This window comes from Scyliorhinus canicula, chromosome 19, assembly GCF_902713615.1.
Source record: "Scyliorhinus canicula chromosome 19, sScyCan1.1, whole genome shotgun sequence".
Classification (NCBI taxonomy): Eukaryota; Metazoa; Chordata; class Chondrichthyes; order Carcharhiniformes; family Scyliorhinidae; genus Scyliorhinus; species Scyliorhinus canicula.
Genome location: NC_052164.1, coordinates 40,580,486 through 40,596,399, shown reverse-complemented (window position 1 = coordinate 40,596,399; position 15,914 = coordinate 40,580,486). Strand labels below are relative to the sequence as shown.

Here is a 15,914-nt window from a genome sequence, read left to right as displayed (position 1 = left end):
CAGAAGTACAACCTCTATTTTAGAACTGTATTAATATTTTACTTCCTCTTACCTGTTTAACTTCTCTGGGTGCAACTGAGTTTTCGGATGTGTGTGTAGAAATCATCGTGCAGAAGATCCACTTATATAACACCTTTAGATAGGGGAATGAAGGAATGTTTAGCACAAAATGAATTCTCGCTTTGCACAATTCAGTTGTCAAGAGACACAAGATTCAAATCCATCACACCATTTACTTTGTGGACGGATATCACAGTAACCAGAACTAGAAAAAAATACAAAGCTTCTGTACTGTGCACGATCACAGAGCTATGAGGAGATGATAAGGGCAGAAAAAACCTACAGTACAAGGTTCAGTTTATTCACCATAGATTTAATGTCCAGATATTCTCGAAAAAAAACAACAATCCAGGTCTTGTGTATGTGCCTGTCTGTCTCTCATTCATCCCTTCTCTCGGAGAAAGTTCAGGACTTCACAAGACACAATAACACCATTGAGAGAATATGCAAAAATATATTCAGTTGCATGGCAGCAGAGGGAGATTTCTGCTTATGTATCACAAATCAGAACTGATGAAAGGTCATCGACCTGTGAACTGTTTCTCTCTCCACAGATGCTACCAAACCTGCTGTGCATTTCCAGAGCTTTCTGTTTTCATAACAAGGTTAGCTTTGGCTCAGTTGGTTGCACTTTGATTGGAGCAGATGGCTGTGGACTTGAACGGCACACAATCTAGGCTAATGTTCTGGTACTGTACTGAGGCTGTTGCAAACATCAGAGATAGCATCCTATGTATGAGAAATTGAACCACGTTTCACCTTCCCTAATCAAGCGGTGCCATCCAAAGCAGAGTGTCCTTATCAACATTACTCGCAATCAACGACCATCAAAACAGAACTGGTCATTTATCGCATTACTGGGAGATGTCGCTGGTTAAGAATGATAGATACTTGCCAGCTAACACCGATCACTGCATTACTAAAAGTAATTCATCCTTGAAGCGCTTTCAAATATTGAGGTATGGTACCTACCAGGTTTAGGGGTAGACAAGGTGAGTAGTTCCTGTCATATTGCTGGTATTATTGAGTAGAAAATAAATTAAGTTATCAAAACATCTGCTATATAAATTTGAATTTCCAACCCATTTCCAAAAAATTTTGTACCTTTAACCGAGAGGGGAGGCAAAAGACTTTTGTTGGTGACAGCTAATCCATGGTATGCAGTATTACTGTCAGAATCTGGATTCCAGAACCATTCCAGAACAAGGCATTTAAGCCGCAACTTTTACCCAGTGGGACATTCAAATCTGAAATAATTACGTGTTTAGCAATCCAGAGACCCAATGGACCAATCTACAACCAGCAAACAGGACATCAAACCATACCAATGTGAATGCTTGCATCTGATTTGACCAGCCAAATAAGTACCTGAACGGTGTCCATATCAACTGACATATGCTAACATCAGAGAGACCAGTTAATCCTTTGGCAGGCTGATGGGTGAATGAAAAATAGCATGATATTGTGTCATCAAGAAACATGCATTTGCCAACGGCTAACAAAACCATTGCCACATTGTCAAAGAAATCCACACATTTCATTTATGCTGCCTCAGAATTAATGTGCCTATTAAATCTCTCCCTCTCTCCTGTCCAAATTGAAGGATTACTGGAAGGAGGTGTTTAGGGTAATCTCTAAAGTGGTGCACGTGAAACTGGACCCGGGCCCTCAGGAGGCCATATTTGGGGTGTCGATCAGCAGGGGTTAGAAACGGGCGCGAAGGCAGATGTTGTAGCCTTTGCCTCGTTCATCGCACGAAGGCAGATCCTGTTAGGGTGGAGATCAACCTCTCCACCCTGTGCCCTGGCGTGGCGGGGGGACCTGCTGGAATTCTTGACGCTTGAAAAGGTCAAATTTGAACTGAGGGGGAAGGATGGAGGGGTTCTACAATTCATGGGGGTTATTCATTATGCACTTTCGAGAATTGGATCACATCGAACATATGGGGGGGGGGGGCTGTGTTAATGGTGACTATGGGCGATTCCTGATTCCTTTTTATCATTTGTTTATGTTAACATGCGGACTAATGTCTGGGGTTTGGTGGGAGGATGGGATATTTGTTATTGATATGGGGATTGACATTATATTCGTTACTGATTATTGTTTATTCTTGTAAATTTGGGTGTAAATTTGGGAGCAAATGTGAAAAAGGAGAATAAAAATTAGTTTAAAAAAAAAATCTCTCCCTCTCTCCATGTGGATTCCTCATGGATCCAGGGTTGCTATCATGGCTAATGCCAGGATACCACTGCAGGAAATGCAAGGAGGCAGGTCCCAAGAAATACTTTGGTAGCAAAGGATTGAACCCATGCTGTTTGCCTTATTCTGCACCAGAATCTAACCATCTATCCAATTGAGAACTGGCCCTCAAATCTATAACCAAAATGTGAAAAGTCAAATGCTATGGAGGCAACGTTATCTGAAGCTTAGCTCCACAGAACTCCAGTGGGGGGGGGGGGGGGGGGGGGGGGGGGGCTCAAGTCCCACTCCATGAACCCAAACACAAAACTTTGGTTGATACTACAGTCCACTACTGAGGGAGTTCATTGGACACGAGTGTCAACTTTTGGAAGATGCTAAAAGGTCTTCTGGAGGAGATTTAAAAGATCCCATACCATTATTTCAAAGGCAGGGGAGGTAATGCTTGAATTTTAGCCAATATTGATCACCCAAACAACCAATATTATTGCAAACAGATTATCTGGGCATCATCACATTGATGTATGTGATAGTGTTTTGTGTTCAAATTGACTTCCACATTTTCTACATTAGAACAGGGGATACTCTTAAAAAAAAAAGTTGTGCTGCAAAGCATCTTGGACTGCCCTGATGGAGTGGAAGCTGAAATATAAATGCAAGTTATTTATCTAAAATATGTTATTCAAATCAATGGCCAGCTGTTCTCTATATAACAAACACAAACACCATGTGAGAGGGAGCATTTGAAGAACATACTGATGGAAAATGCATTTGGTATGGCATTGACAAACTTGATGGTTCAGGAGGTTTTTCAACAATTTGATACATAGTGAACAACTTAGATTGCAGCACTGACTACAGCAGCAAGGAAGTGGTGACTGATGCAAAAACAGCCTCAACAGGAACAAGTGAATGACTGAAACCGATACCTGCACCAAATGTGGTGAGCCAAGTACTTCATCGATTCGATAATCCAGACACAAGCAAGTTGACAGAACCAACCGCTTCTCTGACTGGAGGAGCACCAAGCCAAAAGCAATGGAGCAGATTACACTGTAACAAGACATTTAATGTTCAACTTACATCTTTCAGCTCAAAACCTTTCTTGCCCAAGAAATGCTGCAAGTGTGAGCTGATTATGACACAGTGAAGAAAGCAGGGCACCTGGGACTTGAATCTGAACAGAGCAGCCAATCGGGTTTCTCTGCAGCCAGGTTTTAAAATTGGGAAATTAATACTGGAAAGACCGAGTAAGAGGATAACATGGGATCGAGAGGAAAAAGAAACACGAGAATGGGCTTGATTTAAAATTACATTTTTAAAATCTCTTCTCCAAAATTCAAAACCCAAGTAAACGCAAGTCTAAATTGTAAAAGTTAATTTTCAGTACGTGAGCGGCAATAACTGACAATAACCATATCAGTAAAAAAGAGTAGTTATGCTAGGAATTACCAGCCTTAAATACTTGAGGTAGGATTAGCCCATACTCGAGAGGCAAATCTACTGATGATCATATCAGTAAAAGAGCAGTTATGCTGGGAATTACCAGCCTTAAATACCTGAGGTAGGATTAGCCCATATCTATTGTATAAGTATAGCAACTTCATGACACTTAACGCACACCACTGGTGAGCCAAACCATGAAATACCGTTTCACAAAGTTAATGGTGGAATAGCACAGCCTGAACATCAATGTCTGGATATTTGCATGTAAACGCTGATTTTCCCCTCACCTGAAGTTACTACAGTATTTACACACAATTGAAAGTACCACTATTTTGACAGCAAATTCTGATTCACTAATATATAGAACATATATATAGGGCAGCACGGTAGCATGGCGGTTAGCATAAATGCTTCACAGCTCCAGGGTCCCAGGTTCGATTCCCGGCTGGGTCACTGTCTGTGCGGAGTCTGCACGTCCTCCCCATGTGTGCGTGGGTTTCCTCCGGGTGCTCCGGTTTCCTCCCACAGTCCAAAGATGTGCGGGTTAGATGGATTGGCCATGCTAAATTGCCCGTAGTGTCCTAAAATGTAAGGTTAAGGGGGGGGGTTGTTGGGTTACGGGTATAGGGTGGATATGTGGGTTTGAGTAGGGTGATCATTGCTCGGCACAACATCGAGGGCTGAAGGGCCTGTTCTGTGCTGTACTGTTCTATGTTCTATAACCACTCTATCCAAGCCTCGTACCCTCTCCAAAGCATCCACATTCTTCTGATAATGAGGCGACCAGAATTGGACACAATATTCAAAGTGTAGTCGAATTAGGGTTTTATAAAGCTACAGCAAAACTTTGCGGCTCTTACAAGTTCTGTCGGTAATACTCAAATGGATCTTATGAGTGATTATGTATGGTCATGGCTCTTTGAAAAAGCAGTTTTTTTCAGTAACCCATTGTCTTTTTAAACCAGAACAAGCAACAAGTCAGGCAACAAAAAGTTCAACAATGAAAACAATGATGCAACCGAAAGAAAAACTAGTGCCCTAAAGGTCCTTATAAACAGAAAAAACGGTCAAGTTGTTGTTGCTCTTCAAAATTACCAATGTCGTATAATATCTACAGTGCAGAAAGAGGCCATTCGGTCCATCGGGTTTGCACCGACTCTCTGACAGAACACCCTACTTAAGCCCACTCCCCCCGACCTATCCCCACCTAACCACTGGGCACTAATTTAGCATGGTCAATCCACCTAACCTGCATATCTTGGGGTGGGAGGAAATTGGAGTACCCGGAGGAAACACATGCAGACACGGGGCAAATGCACAGACTCCAGACAGTCACCCAAGATCGGAATCAAACCCAGATCCCTAGCGTTGAGGCAGCAGTGCTAACCACTGTGCCACCCTTCGTTAAAGCTCACTTGCTCAGCAAGTGTTCAAACCGGAAATAAATATGTTCAAATTATCAGGTCAAGACAATCTTTGCTCTATTGTTGCCTCACTGACTTGGTCCAGAATTAAAGTGCCATTGGCCTGAACAGACAAAAACAACATGAGACGTGTTCAAAGTAAAGCACAGCGCACAAATGTTAGGGCAGTAGGTGGCCGAACTTTGATGACTATATGCTTTTTTCTCACCTTCAACACTTGTGTCCGCTGTTTTAAATGCAGCTAAGGATGTATATTTTATGTAATTTTCACTGACAGTAAAAAAAATGCAAGCTGAAAAATAATTAGCTCATTGCAAGACTTAACATCTGAATCACAGCTCATGCTTGTCTCCCTAAATTATAAAAATTATTCTCCCCTGTACTGATCACAAACGAACTTCTGTAATATTCTCCAGTGTGACTCATGATCTTGTGCTGTGATTACCATTGCATGATTCAATTGGCAGCAATATTGACAAGCTGTTACGCTGGCTCACTGAAGTTGTCAGGCATAATGGAACACAGTAGAAGGCCGGACTATTCGATCTGCCTGCATGCATGAAGTGCAAGCAACCTAGATATCTGGAAATGCTGTCTATCTCATAGATTGCTGACTGCTCCTTCATCATCAAAAGCACATCTTCCATATAACATGCAGAAAACCCTTCCTCAATAAAGTCAAGAGATTCTTTTTACTGGGTGTTGGAGGATGAATTTTCAGATAACTATCTTCTGATTGTACAAAATTCGAGCCTACAGGCAACAAACAAGCTCTGTGATTTGTTTTAAATTCTAACACTGATCTGTTCTCCAGGGCATTAAACTGTTTTTAATGCCGAGAGAGGTGCCCGAGTCATTTGATTCCAACACACGAACCTCATGTGCCGAGCAGCAAGCAGCACCAGTTTCCAATGCACAAGGCTCTACTCAGGCTACTTTTTCTTGCTATCAACTTCAAGGATCTTGACAAGTTTACTTCTGAGGTGTAACCTGCTCTGCAAGGCCTGCATGCCAGCAGCCAGTTCCACTAAAAGGAATGTTCACATAATACATAAAAGCAGATGTAGTTCCTCATTAATTGAGGACACTTAAATAAGACAAAGGCATTAAAATAAAATTTACGCTCCCTGTTCTTGATAAAGCTCTGCAGGAACTTGTCAAAACAGCCAAGATGTTCTGAACTCATTTGGAAATCAACATCCGAGTGGCAATTCAGATTTTGTTTAATATTTAGCAATTCTGTCGCTTTATATTTTAGTTTTTCCTTGGAAATCTGATTCTGTTGTCAAGATAAGGGGACTGATTTTCATAGGGATCCTAAGTGAAAAATGCCCATTACTGGTGTGCAGCTACATTATCCCACCTTTCCACATCAGTGCAGCAGGAATGCTGTTCTGTGCACTTAAACACTTTCATAGCATAGGAGTGCAGCTAACAAGCTCACACATGAGACTCCTTCAAATGGCTGCACCCCACAGTGTAAACGAGCCCAACATTAAGCAGCAATGGCATCACGGTTCCAGTAAAAATGAGATCTCTGATTCTACGGCAGGAATGAAACTGTCTTAGTAATGCGATTACCACCTATTTGGCATCTGTGGGATTCAATACAAAATGGAGCCGAATGCATACTCCTCAGTCTGAGAGTAATATCAGGAAAGTTACATTACTCTCCTGACAGGGGATCCGCCATTTAATAGTATCCTCAGAGTAATTTTCCAGTCTACCGGTAACCTATAGATGAGGCTTCAGTAAATTGAAGTTTTGAGCATGATAATGCATAGTATCTTTAAAAGGTAATAAAATGCTCGGTGGGACTCCAGAGGAGCGTTTACAAAATTTGACACGGAGCCAAATGAGGAGATAGCTGAAGGGCCTGTACTGTTCTGTGTCCTATATCAAGTCAGATGACCAAACGCTTGGTCAAAGAGGTGAGTTTGAAAAGGAGCATCTTCATAGAATTTCATAGAATTTTCAGTGCAGGAGGCCATTCAGCCCATCAAGTCTGCACCAGCCCTTGGAAAGAGCATCCCACATAAGCCCACGCTTCCAACCTATTCCCGTAACTCAGTAACCCCACCCTACCATTTAGGACACTAAGGACAATTTAGCACAGCCAATCCACCTAACCTGCACATCTTTGGACTGTGGGAGGAAACCGAAGCACCCGGAGGAAACCCACGCAGACACAGGGAGAATGTGCAGACTCCGCACAGTGACCCGAGCCAGGAATTGAACCAGGGACCCTGACGCTGTGAAGCAACTGTGCTAACCACTGTGCTACTGTGCAGTCTTAGAGGAAAGTGAGAGGTAAAGTGGCAAGGAGGATCACAAGGGAATTTCAGAGTTTGAGGCCTTGAAGCTGAAGACACAGCTACCAATGGCAGAGTAATCTTGGTATGAAGAATAGGAAAGCCACTTGTTACTTGAAAGATGCAAGTCGAGGTGGGGTAGAGGAACAAAGGGATTTCAGAGTACAAATACATCAATTTGTAAAAGTTGTATCACAGGTTAATAAAACGATAACAAAGCAAACCAAATGCTATGTTTTATTTCCAGAGGGTTAGAACTGAAAAGTAGAGAAGCTATGTTAAACCTTTTTAGAACCATGGTTAGACCACATGTGGAGCACTGTATCCAGTTCTAGTCGTCATTTTATAAAAAGGATATAAAAGCACTGGAGAAGGTGCAGAGAAGATTTACAAGGATTATACCAGAAGTGTGTGGGTATGGATATCAGGAAGGGATTGACAAGTTGCGTCTATTCTCTCATGAAAAAAAGCAGCTGAGAGGTGGCCTAATGGAAGTCTTTAAAATTATAAAAGGTTTTCATAGAGTGGATAGACAGAGAATGTTTCCTCTTATAGGGAAGAGCAGAACTAGGGGCCATCGATATAGGACAGTCACCAAGAAACCAATAGGGAATTCAGAAGAAACGTCTTCACCCAGAGTGGTAAGAATATGGAACTCGCTACCACCGAGTGGTTGAAGCAAATAGTATTGATGCATTTAATAAGAAACAAGACAAGCAGATGAGGGAGAAGAAAATAGATGGTTACGTAGCTCAGAGCTAATGTAGATCAGCAAGCATAGGAGTGATGAATGAATCGGATTTGGTACAAGTTAGGGCATGGATAGCAGAGTTTGACATGACTTCAAGTTTATAGACCATGAAAGGTCCAGGAATGGTCAAGCCTAGAAGTATCAAACGGCATGGATGAGGGATTCAGCAGATAAACTGAGATAGGTGAGGGTGTGGAAAGATTCAGGTGATGTTAGAGGTAGAAACAGGTGGTCTTAGTCATGGTGAAAAGATGTAGCTGGAAGCTCAATTTGGTGAAACACAGTGCTTGGATATTATCAGCCTGGTTCAGAAGTACAGGGAGACAGATGCTACCAGCAGTTAGGAAACAGTTAGGAAACCAAGACCTTTTGGCTTTGACCTTCCTATATCTTATTTGTGGAAGTTTTTGTTCATCCAGTTGGATAAGTAGTCTAACATTTAACAGCAGAGGGATTGAGAAGGGGTTGGTGAGGTGAAGCTAGGTATTGGCAGAGTACATATCCAAACTGATGCACTATGGGGATGTGGGAGCATAGTGGTATTTTAACTGGACTAGTAATCCAGAGACCAGGGTGATGCTCTGGGACCCTAGGTTCGAATCCCACCATGGCAGATGGTAAATGCAATGTTAAGAAAATCTTGAATTAAGAGTATAATGATGACCACAAAACCACTGTTGATGGTTTCATTAACATCCATTAGGGAAGGAAATCTGCCATCTTGACTGTGTCTGACCTATATGTAACATCAAACCCATGGCAATGTGGTTGACTCTTAACTGCAACACCAATTAGGAATAGGCAACAAGTGCCAGCCTTGCTTGTGATGCCCACATCCCATGAAAGAACACAGAAAAAAAAAACCTGGCCGGCCGACAGTAGAGGCGTGCTGGCGGAGGATGGGGTGTTCAACCATGTCAAAGGCTGCAGACAAGTCAAGATATTCAAAGGGTTAGGGCAGCATGGTGGAGCAGTGGTTAGCATTGCTGCCTCATGGCGGCGAGGACCCAATTTCAATCTCAGCCCCGGATAAATGTCCACGTGGGGTTTGCATATTCTCCCCTTGTCTGCATGGGTCTCAACCCTGCAACCCAAAGATATTCAGGGTAGGCGGACAGGCCATGCTAAATTGTGCCTTAATTGGAAAAAAAAAATTGGGAACATTACATTTTTTTAAAAAAGAGATAGACGAAGAGGGATAATTGTCATATGCAATGTGATTTGTGACTGATGAAAGCCATTTCCTTATTGCAACACCCTTAGAACAAAGTAAAGACTGTATACCAACCCTTCTTTGTCCCTTATTGGAAGAATGAAAGTAGGCCCTTGCGTTTCACCACTACTAGATTGCAAAAATTCACTTCAAGCATCTTGCAAGTGCTTACTCAACTGGGTATCCTTGGCAGTAGCTGTCCTTCCTGTTTCTGTGGAGAAACGTGCAAGAAAAAATGACCTGAACAGGTCCTTTCAATCTTCAAATTTTACCCACTTACCAGATGTAAACTTGGGTTTGGCAACACAGATTTTAGCTTGATTGGGAATTTCTCCAACAAGAATTGCACTGTGATCAGAACAAGCAGTTGGAGCCTTGGTGTGGATTTCCAGAAGGCATTTGATAAGGTGCCAGATAAAAGGTTGAGGCAGAAGATAAGAGTTCACAGTTTTGGAGGTGATTCGTTATCATGGACAGTGGTTGGCTAACTAATAGGAAACGGAGAGTCGGGGAAAATGGGTCATTTTCATGGCAAACTGTAGCTATTGGATCAATGCTGGAGCCTCAGCTAATTATGATCTAGATTAATGACTTGGATTAAATTTGGTTACAATATAAAGTTAGGTAAGCGAGGAGGATACAAAAAGTCTGCAAAGGGATATGGATAGGTTAAGTGAGAGGGCAAAATATTGGCAGATGATGTATAATGTAGAAAATTGCACTGCTGTCCACTTTGGCATGAGGAATAGAAAAGGAGAATAATAGTTCAATAGAGAGGGACAACAGAATTCTGCAGTACAGAGGGAGTCTGAGTGTATATGAATCACAAAACATCAACATACAAGTAACTTCCAATAAGGGTGGAGTACAAAAGCATGGAAGTCTTGCTGCAACTGTACAAGACATGAGTGAGACCACACCTGGAGTAGGGTGTACAGGTTGGTCTTATTTAAGGAGGGATCAACATGCATTAGAAGCAGTTCAGAGAACACTCACTCGCATGAATCCTGGGTTGAACGGTTTGTCTTATGAAGAAAGGGTGAGCAGGTTGGTCCTCTTGAAGAATGGGAGCTGATCCTATTGAAACATAAGATTCTAAGGGGGCTTGACAGGGTAAAGGCTGAAAGGATGTTTCCTCTCACGGGGGAGACTAGAACTATGCTGCATTGTTTAAAAATAAGGGGTCACCAATTTAAGACAGAGATGGAAAGAAATTGCTTCTCTGACAGTCGTTAGTCTTTGGAATTCTCTTCCCCAGAGAGCAATGGAGGCAGGGTCTAGTTTAAACTTAAGGGCGAGTTTAAACAGACTTTTGATTGACAAAGGAATCAATGATGATGGGTACAGGCAAGATAACAGAGTCAAAGCCATAATCATAACATCCATTATCTTATTGAATGGTGTAGCAGGCTGGATGGGCTGAATGGCCTACACCTACCTCTATTTCTTATGATCTTATCAGCAGGGCTGCAGAAGGTAAAAGGGCAAATATATTTATACTTTGCATGTGGAATTAATTCTAATGGTTAGTTAGAAAAATCAAATTATAAACGCGACTTGGGAAGAAAGCATAAAGGAAAAACAGAAGTATTTTTAAAAATCTAAACTTGCAATTGTGTTTATTTCAGTACTTTGTGGTTAATACTACATGAATAAAGCCCTTCCTGATGTTCAAATGTTTTTTCTTTTGGTTCGTCACAAGAGTTGAAAGCAGTAAAGATAGGCCAAGGGATTAGAAATTCCACCGATTAGTTCGAAAGTACAAAGAAAGGTTAAAGGAAACTATACAACGTTTTAAAATCTTCTAAAATAAACCAGCAGACAACACTTAGCACAATATTTCATAAACAACAGACACAAACGTCAGCCTATTTTGATTGCAATATAAGCTTCAAGTTGTCAGTGATCACAACCCAACAATTAAAACAGTCAATCCCTCAAAGGATTGACTAACAGTATTATTTTAATAAAATAGTTTGCTATTCACCCTTTGCAATTTTGTTGCTCAATTAGCCTCCTGCTCTCCCAAAGTGTTGCCAACTTGCTGAGCCAGCGATCCACAGGCAGACTGACAGAAATTGGCCCCCCATCAACCATCTGCAAACTGGATGTAGTCATACTTCCCTCGACATCTACACCAGTGCTAAACAAATGCATACCCAACTGGGTGATGGATAGATCAGTGATGAGAATCATATCCAAGGTTGTTTCCCTAACACAGGGCCACTAAGGCCAATTATGGCAATTACCTCTATAGAAATCAACTAACTCAGCAATGCGTATTCCCAGTAAAAATGACTGAACCTGGAAGATTCCCCATCTGTAGCGAAGGCCAAAAATGGGAAATCTGGGCAAAACAGCATTCATCACATGATTCTTTCCTCCCAACTTTTCAGACCTTTAATAAAAGTTGAACAAAAAGGAAAGGGAAACTTGAGTTATCAACATGAATAAAACTTTAACTGACACTGCCAATGTTGCACAACAAGTAGAGTTTAACATGGAGTGGTTCCAGCAAATTGTTTTTAATAAAAACAAGTTGCGTTGAAAAGCTTAGGTGGGATAGAAAAATCACAAAGGATTCATTGTAACCGTAAGAAAATGTAAACATTTCCCCAAACCCTTTGCTTGACGAAACAACACTTCACTTCTGTTGAGAAATTTTTGAGAGGCAGGGTTTCCAAAGTTGCATTGGCAAACTGATTCCTGGTATGTTTTTTTCACAGGAAGCTCGATCTCAAGGGTGGCATATAGTGAAACGTAAAGATTTAAAATCTTCCCCGACTCACCTGTCCCCCTCCCCAGTCCCCTGATTCACCTGTCCCTCCCCAGTTCCCTGATACACCTGTTACCCTCCCAAAAGCGACTTACCTGTCACCCTCCCCAAACCTGACTCACCTGTCCCACTCTGCAGCTCTCTGATACACCTGTCACTCTCCCAAAACCGACTCACCTGTTCCTCCCCAGCCCCCGACTTATCTATCACCCTCCCCAAATCCGACTCACCTGTACCCGTCTCACCTGTCCCCCAGTAACACCACATACCCTCTACCCCACTCCCCCTTCGTTTAACTCGGTCAAGTTGCCGCGCTCCTCCCCCTCCCTCCCTCCCTCCCTCCCTCCCTCGGTCGGTTGCCCCTTACCCTCACGGACGTTCATAGTGTTCCCACCGTCAGCGTCTCCCCTGGGGCTCCGGCTCCGCTCTCGGCGCCCTTCTCCAACCGACAATCCAGCCACATAAACAACCTCCTCCCAGCAACTCTGCCAATATCCCAGCGCTCACCGCGCAAACAAACTTTTTCTTCCCATGCCAGTCCGCCAGTATCCCGGCACTCACCGCGGGAACCGCTCTCCGGTCGGTTTTCACTTCCCGGCAAGCGGGCTCCATCTGGCGACGGACTGTTGTCAGTACAGCATTTCAAATTTGGCCCGACGACCGTGGAAGGTTTGTCAACGGTCCGGGATAGGACCGGAATCTCCAGGGATTAACGGCGGATTTGAAGGAGCAAAATCATAGGCGCATTTTACAAAAATAAAATGTATTTTCGTTGCTCACTTTGATTTGCAAGGCATAAAAAAATTAGAGATGGGAGAAAGAGCTGTCAATCAAGTAACGAACAGTGGAGTGACCAGATATTCAAAGTTCAAAACTGGGACACATTGAAAAACATGGGAAAGCGGGGCTTCATGATGATTGACATCTTGAGTGACCAATGTCAGGAGTCTAGAGTTCACAGAATTGTTGCAGTGCAGGAGGAGGCCATTTGGCCCATCCTGTCTGCACTGGCCCTCCGAAGAAACAACTCATGGAGTGCCATCACTCCTTCTTCTCCCCATAACTGCACATTCTTCCTTTGCAGATAACAGTCGAATCCCCTTTTGAATGTTTACAGGTGGCACAGTGGTTAAATTCCAGCTTTAGGTGACTGTTTGGAGTTTGCACTTTCTCCCCATGTCTGCCTGGGTTTCCTCCAGGTGCTCCTTTCTGTGATCCTGCCTCCACCACACTCCCAGGCTGAATATTCCAGAGCCCCAACCACTCATAGCATTAAAAAGCTTATATTCAAATTCTCACTATTTCTTTCACAAAGTGCTTTAAATCTATGCCTGCTCATTCCTCATCTCTGGAACCGTGCTCATGAACATTTTCTTTTGTTGAAGTTATGTGAGGGCATCTCTTGCTATATATCAAGCCAGAGTTAGCAATCCTATTCCATTGATCAGTTAGTTGGTGTCATCAACAACGGAGCAGTCAGTGCCAAAAGGTTTGTGACAATTCCCTCAGAGAGGACAAGGGCAGTGGCGGACTGGCCAGGGTGTCAGCTTGCCCGATGGCAAGTGGGTCCCTAATGAAGTGGGCCCCCTATATCAAATAAAAATGCAATAATGAAACAAACACAGACAACTGTTTTAGTAATAAAAAGGAATAAGAAAAAAAAGAGAATAGGACACAAATAAGCAGTGCATGAAAAGGAACGAAGCAGGGGAGGTAGTGGAAGGATGTGGAATAGGGGGGCCCGGGTCGGGCATAATTAAGGAAATTCCATGTTTTCAGCAAGAGTGTGTGAATTTAAAGATAAAGTTACAATTCGTGATTTGAGATGGTCGGCAACTTCAAAGGATATCAAGCAGTAGTCTTGGTTCAGCCGGTACATCGGTCCGGGGCCCAGAGAGCCAAGAAGGGGCCCGTGAATCTCTGAAGGGCCCTTAAAAATTATAATTAATTAGATAAATAAATCTCCAACTTCTTTCCTGAGATTTGTATTCTAACTTAATAAAATATAATTGTTTTGAAAAAAAGCAATACCAAATAAAAATGCAATAAAGAAACAAACAAATAATCACTCAGTGTATGAAGGATCGAAGCAGTGTTAAACGGATGTGAAAAGGAGTGGAGTGGGGGGGGGGCTGGTTCACCCGGGTCGGACATAGTTGGAAATCCACGTTTTCAGCAAGAGTGTGTGAATTTAAAGATAAAGTTACAGTTCGTGATTTGAGATGGTCGGCAACTTGAAAGGATATCAAGCAGTACATAGGGTCGTGAGGTCACCGAAAAGGAGAAGCGGTACCTTTGACCGTGAATCATGAGGTCAAAGATATTGAAGCGATAAGCCATGATCGGTAAACTCAAAGGGTTGCGACTTGTAACACTACATTGGTATCAAACTGGACATGTTAACTTTGGTCGTGGGACCATTCTTAATGTCTTACTATAGTCGGACCAAACTTCTAAGTTTCAACAGTTGTCTCAGTTGCTTGCTGGTCTGAACACTGGACAGTGGATTGTCTCCTCTTCTGAAGCTGCATAGGCCACAGTAGTATTGACTAATGAACATAGCCTATTGAAGTGTAAGTTAGTTATTTTATATTTTTTATCAAGTAGGGGTTTATCTGGCGTTCCTTCAAGTTATCCTTGCAATCATCAATATTCATTTTTCCCAATGTGGGCTATTTTTAATTAAGTTTTTATTTCAGGAATATTACTCCTACCAGCATGGAAAAGAAAAAGCATAAACCTGGGTCACTAAAACGCAAAGAACAAAAAGAAGCAGAAAGGAAGGAATCAGCCAAGCGATGCAGGCCTATTACAGAGTTTATAATACCACAAGCACAATCCACATCAATATCCAGTTCTGCAACAAATAATCAAGAAGCAAGAAACAATGCTCATGGTGATGATGCAATGACATGCGAGTTACAAGAACAGAGAAGAGCTACTTTGAATGTAGAGACAAATACAAGTGCATCCATTACTAATCAACCCAGGCCCAATATTTCTTCTGGCTTCCTTGTTCCGGTATCTGTACTGCCTGTAGTTGCAACATCTGAACACATAGCATCAACTAGTGACAGGGAATCAGATATTCCTTCAAGCATAAATGACTTGGTTTCTGAAGCACATCCTGTAAATGAACCTATGCAAGAAAATGAAAGATCAATTACAGGAATCTTCCAATATCCATCACGAGCAAAGCTAAAACAGTTTTTTGCTGAACATCCACTTTAGCCACTTGATGATCTGCCATTTGATGCTCGTTTGTATAAGAGGAAAATTATGAATGACTCAGTCCCAAGAAAATGGCTAACATACAACAAACAAAATAAATGCTTATATTGTTCATACTGCTTAGCCTTTGAGTATCCCAACACTTGTAATCCATCACCCTTTGTACGTGGCTTTAGTGACTACAGGCGTATTAGCCAGAGCTTGACTTTACATGAATCGACAACAACACATGTCAGAAATGCTCAGCAATATATCAGTGTGGTTAATGATGGCACCTTAGTTACATTTTTTGCAGCATCACTAATTAAAAGGAAAGAAGAAGTATTGAAGCAGAGAAGTATTTTCATGAGGATTACAGACATCATAAAGATGTTAGGCAAGCAAGCACTTCCTTTTTGAGGTCACAGAAATGAATCGGCCTACACTCTAGATAATGAGGTTCTGAATCATGGCAATTTTTTAGCTATAGTGCAGTTGATGGCAAAATATGACCCCATTATAG

At 42.1% G+C, this 15,914-nt stretch overlaps 1 protein-coding gene across 4 annotated transcripts in view; it reads right to left on the bottom strand.

Moving 5' to 3' along the window:
• Positions 1–12,702, bottom strand: part of plekhm1 (pleckstrin homology domain containing, family M (with RUN domain) member 1) — a 56,807-nt gene extending 44,105 nt beyond the window's left edge. For 2 of the 4 annotated variants that reach the window (XM_038778832.1, XM_038778834.1), the window contains exons 1-2: positions 12,549–12,702; positions 53–133 (exon numbers count right to left, since the gene is read on the bottom strand). In XM_038778832.1, the coding sequence (XP_038634760.1) occupies positions 53–106 (54 nt within the window). In that variant the 5' untranslated portion in view covers positions 107–133; positions 12,549–12,702. Of the gene's footprint in view, positions 1–52; positions 134–1,428; positions 1,494–9,480; positions 9,617–12,548 lie in introns of all 4 variants that reach the window. The other 2 variants (XM_038778833.1, XM_038778831.1) reach the window with 2 other exon arrangements.
• Between the last annotated feature and the right edge of the window lie 3,212 nt (positions 12,703–15,914).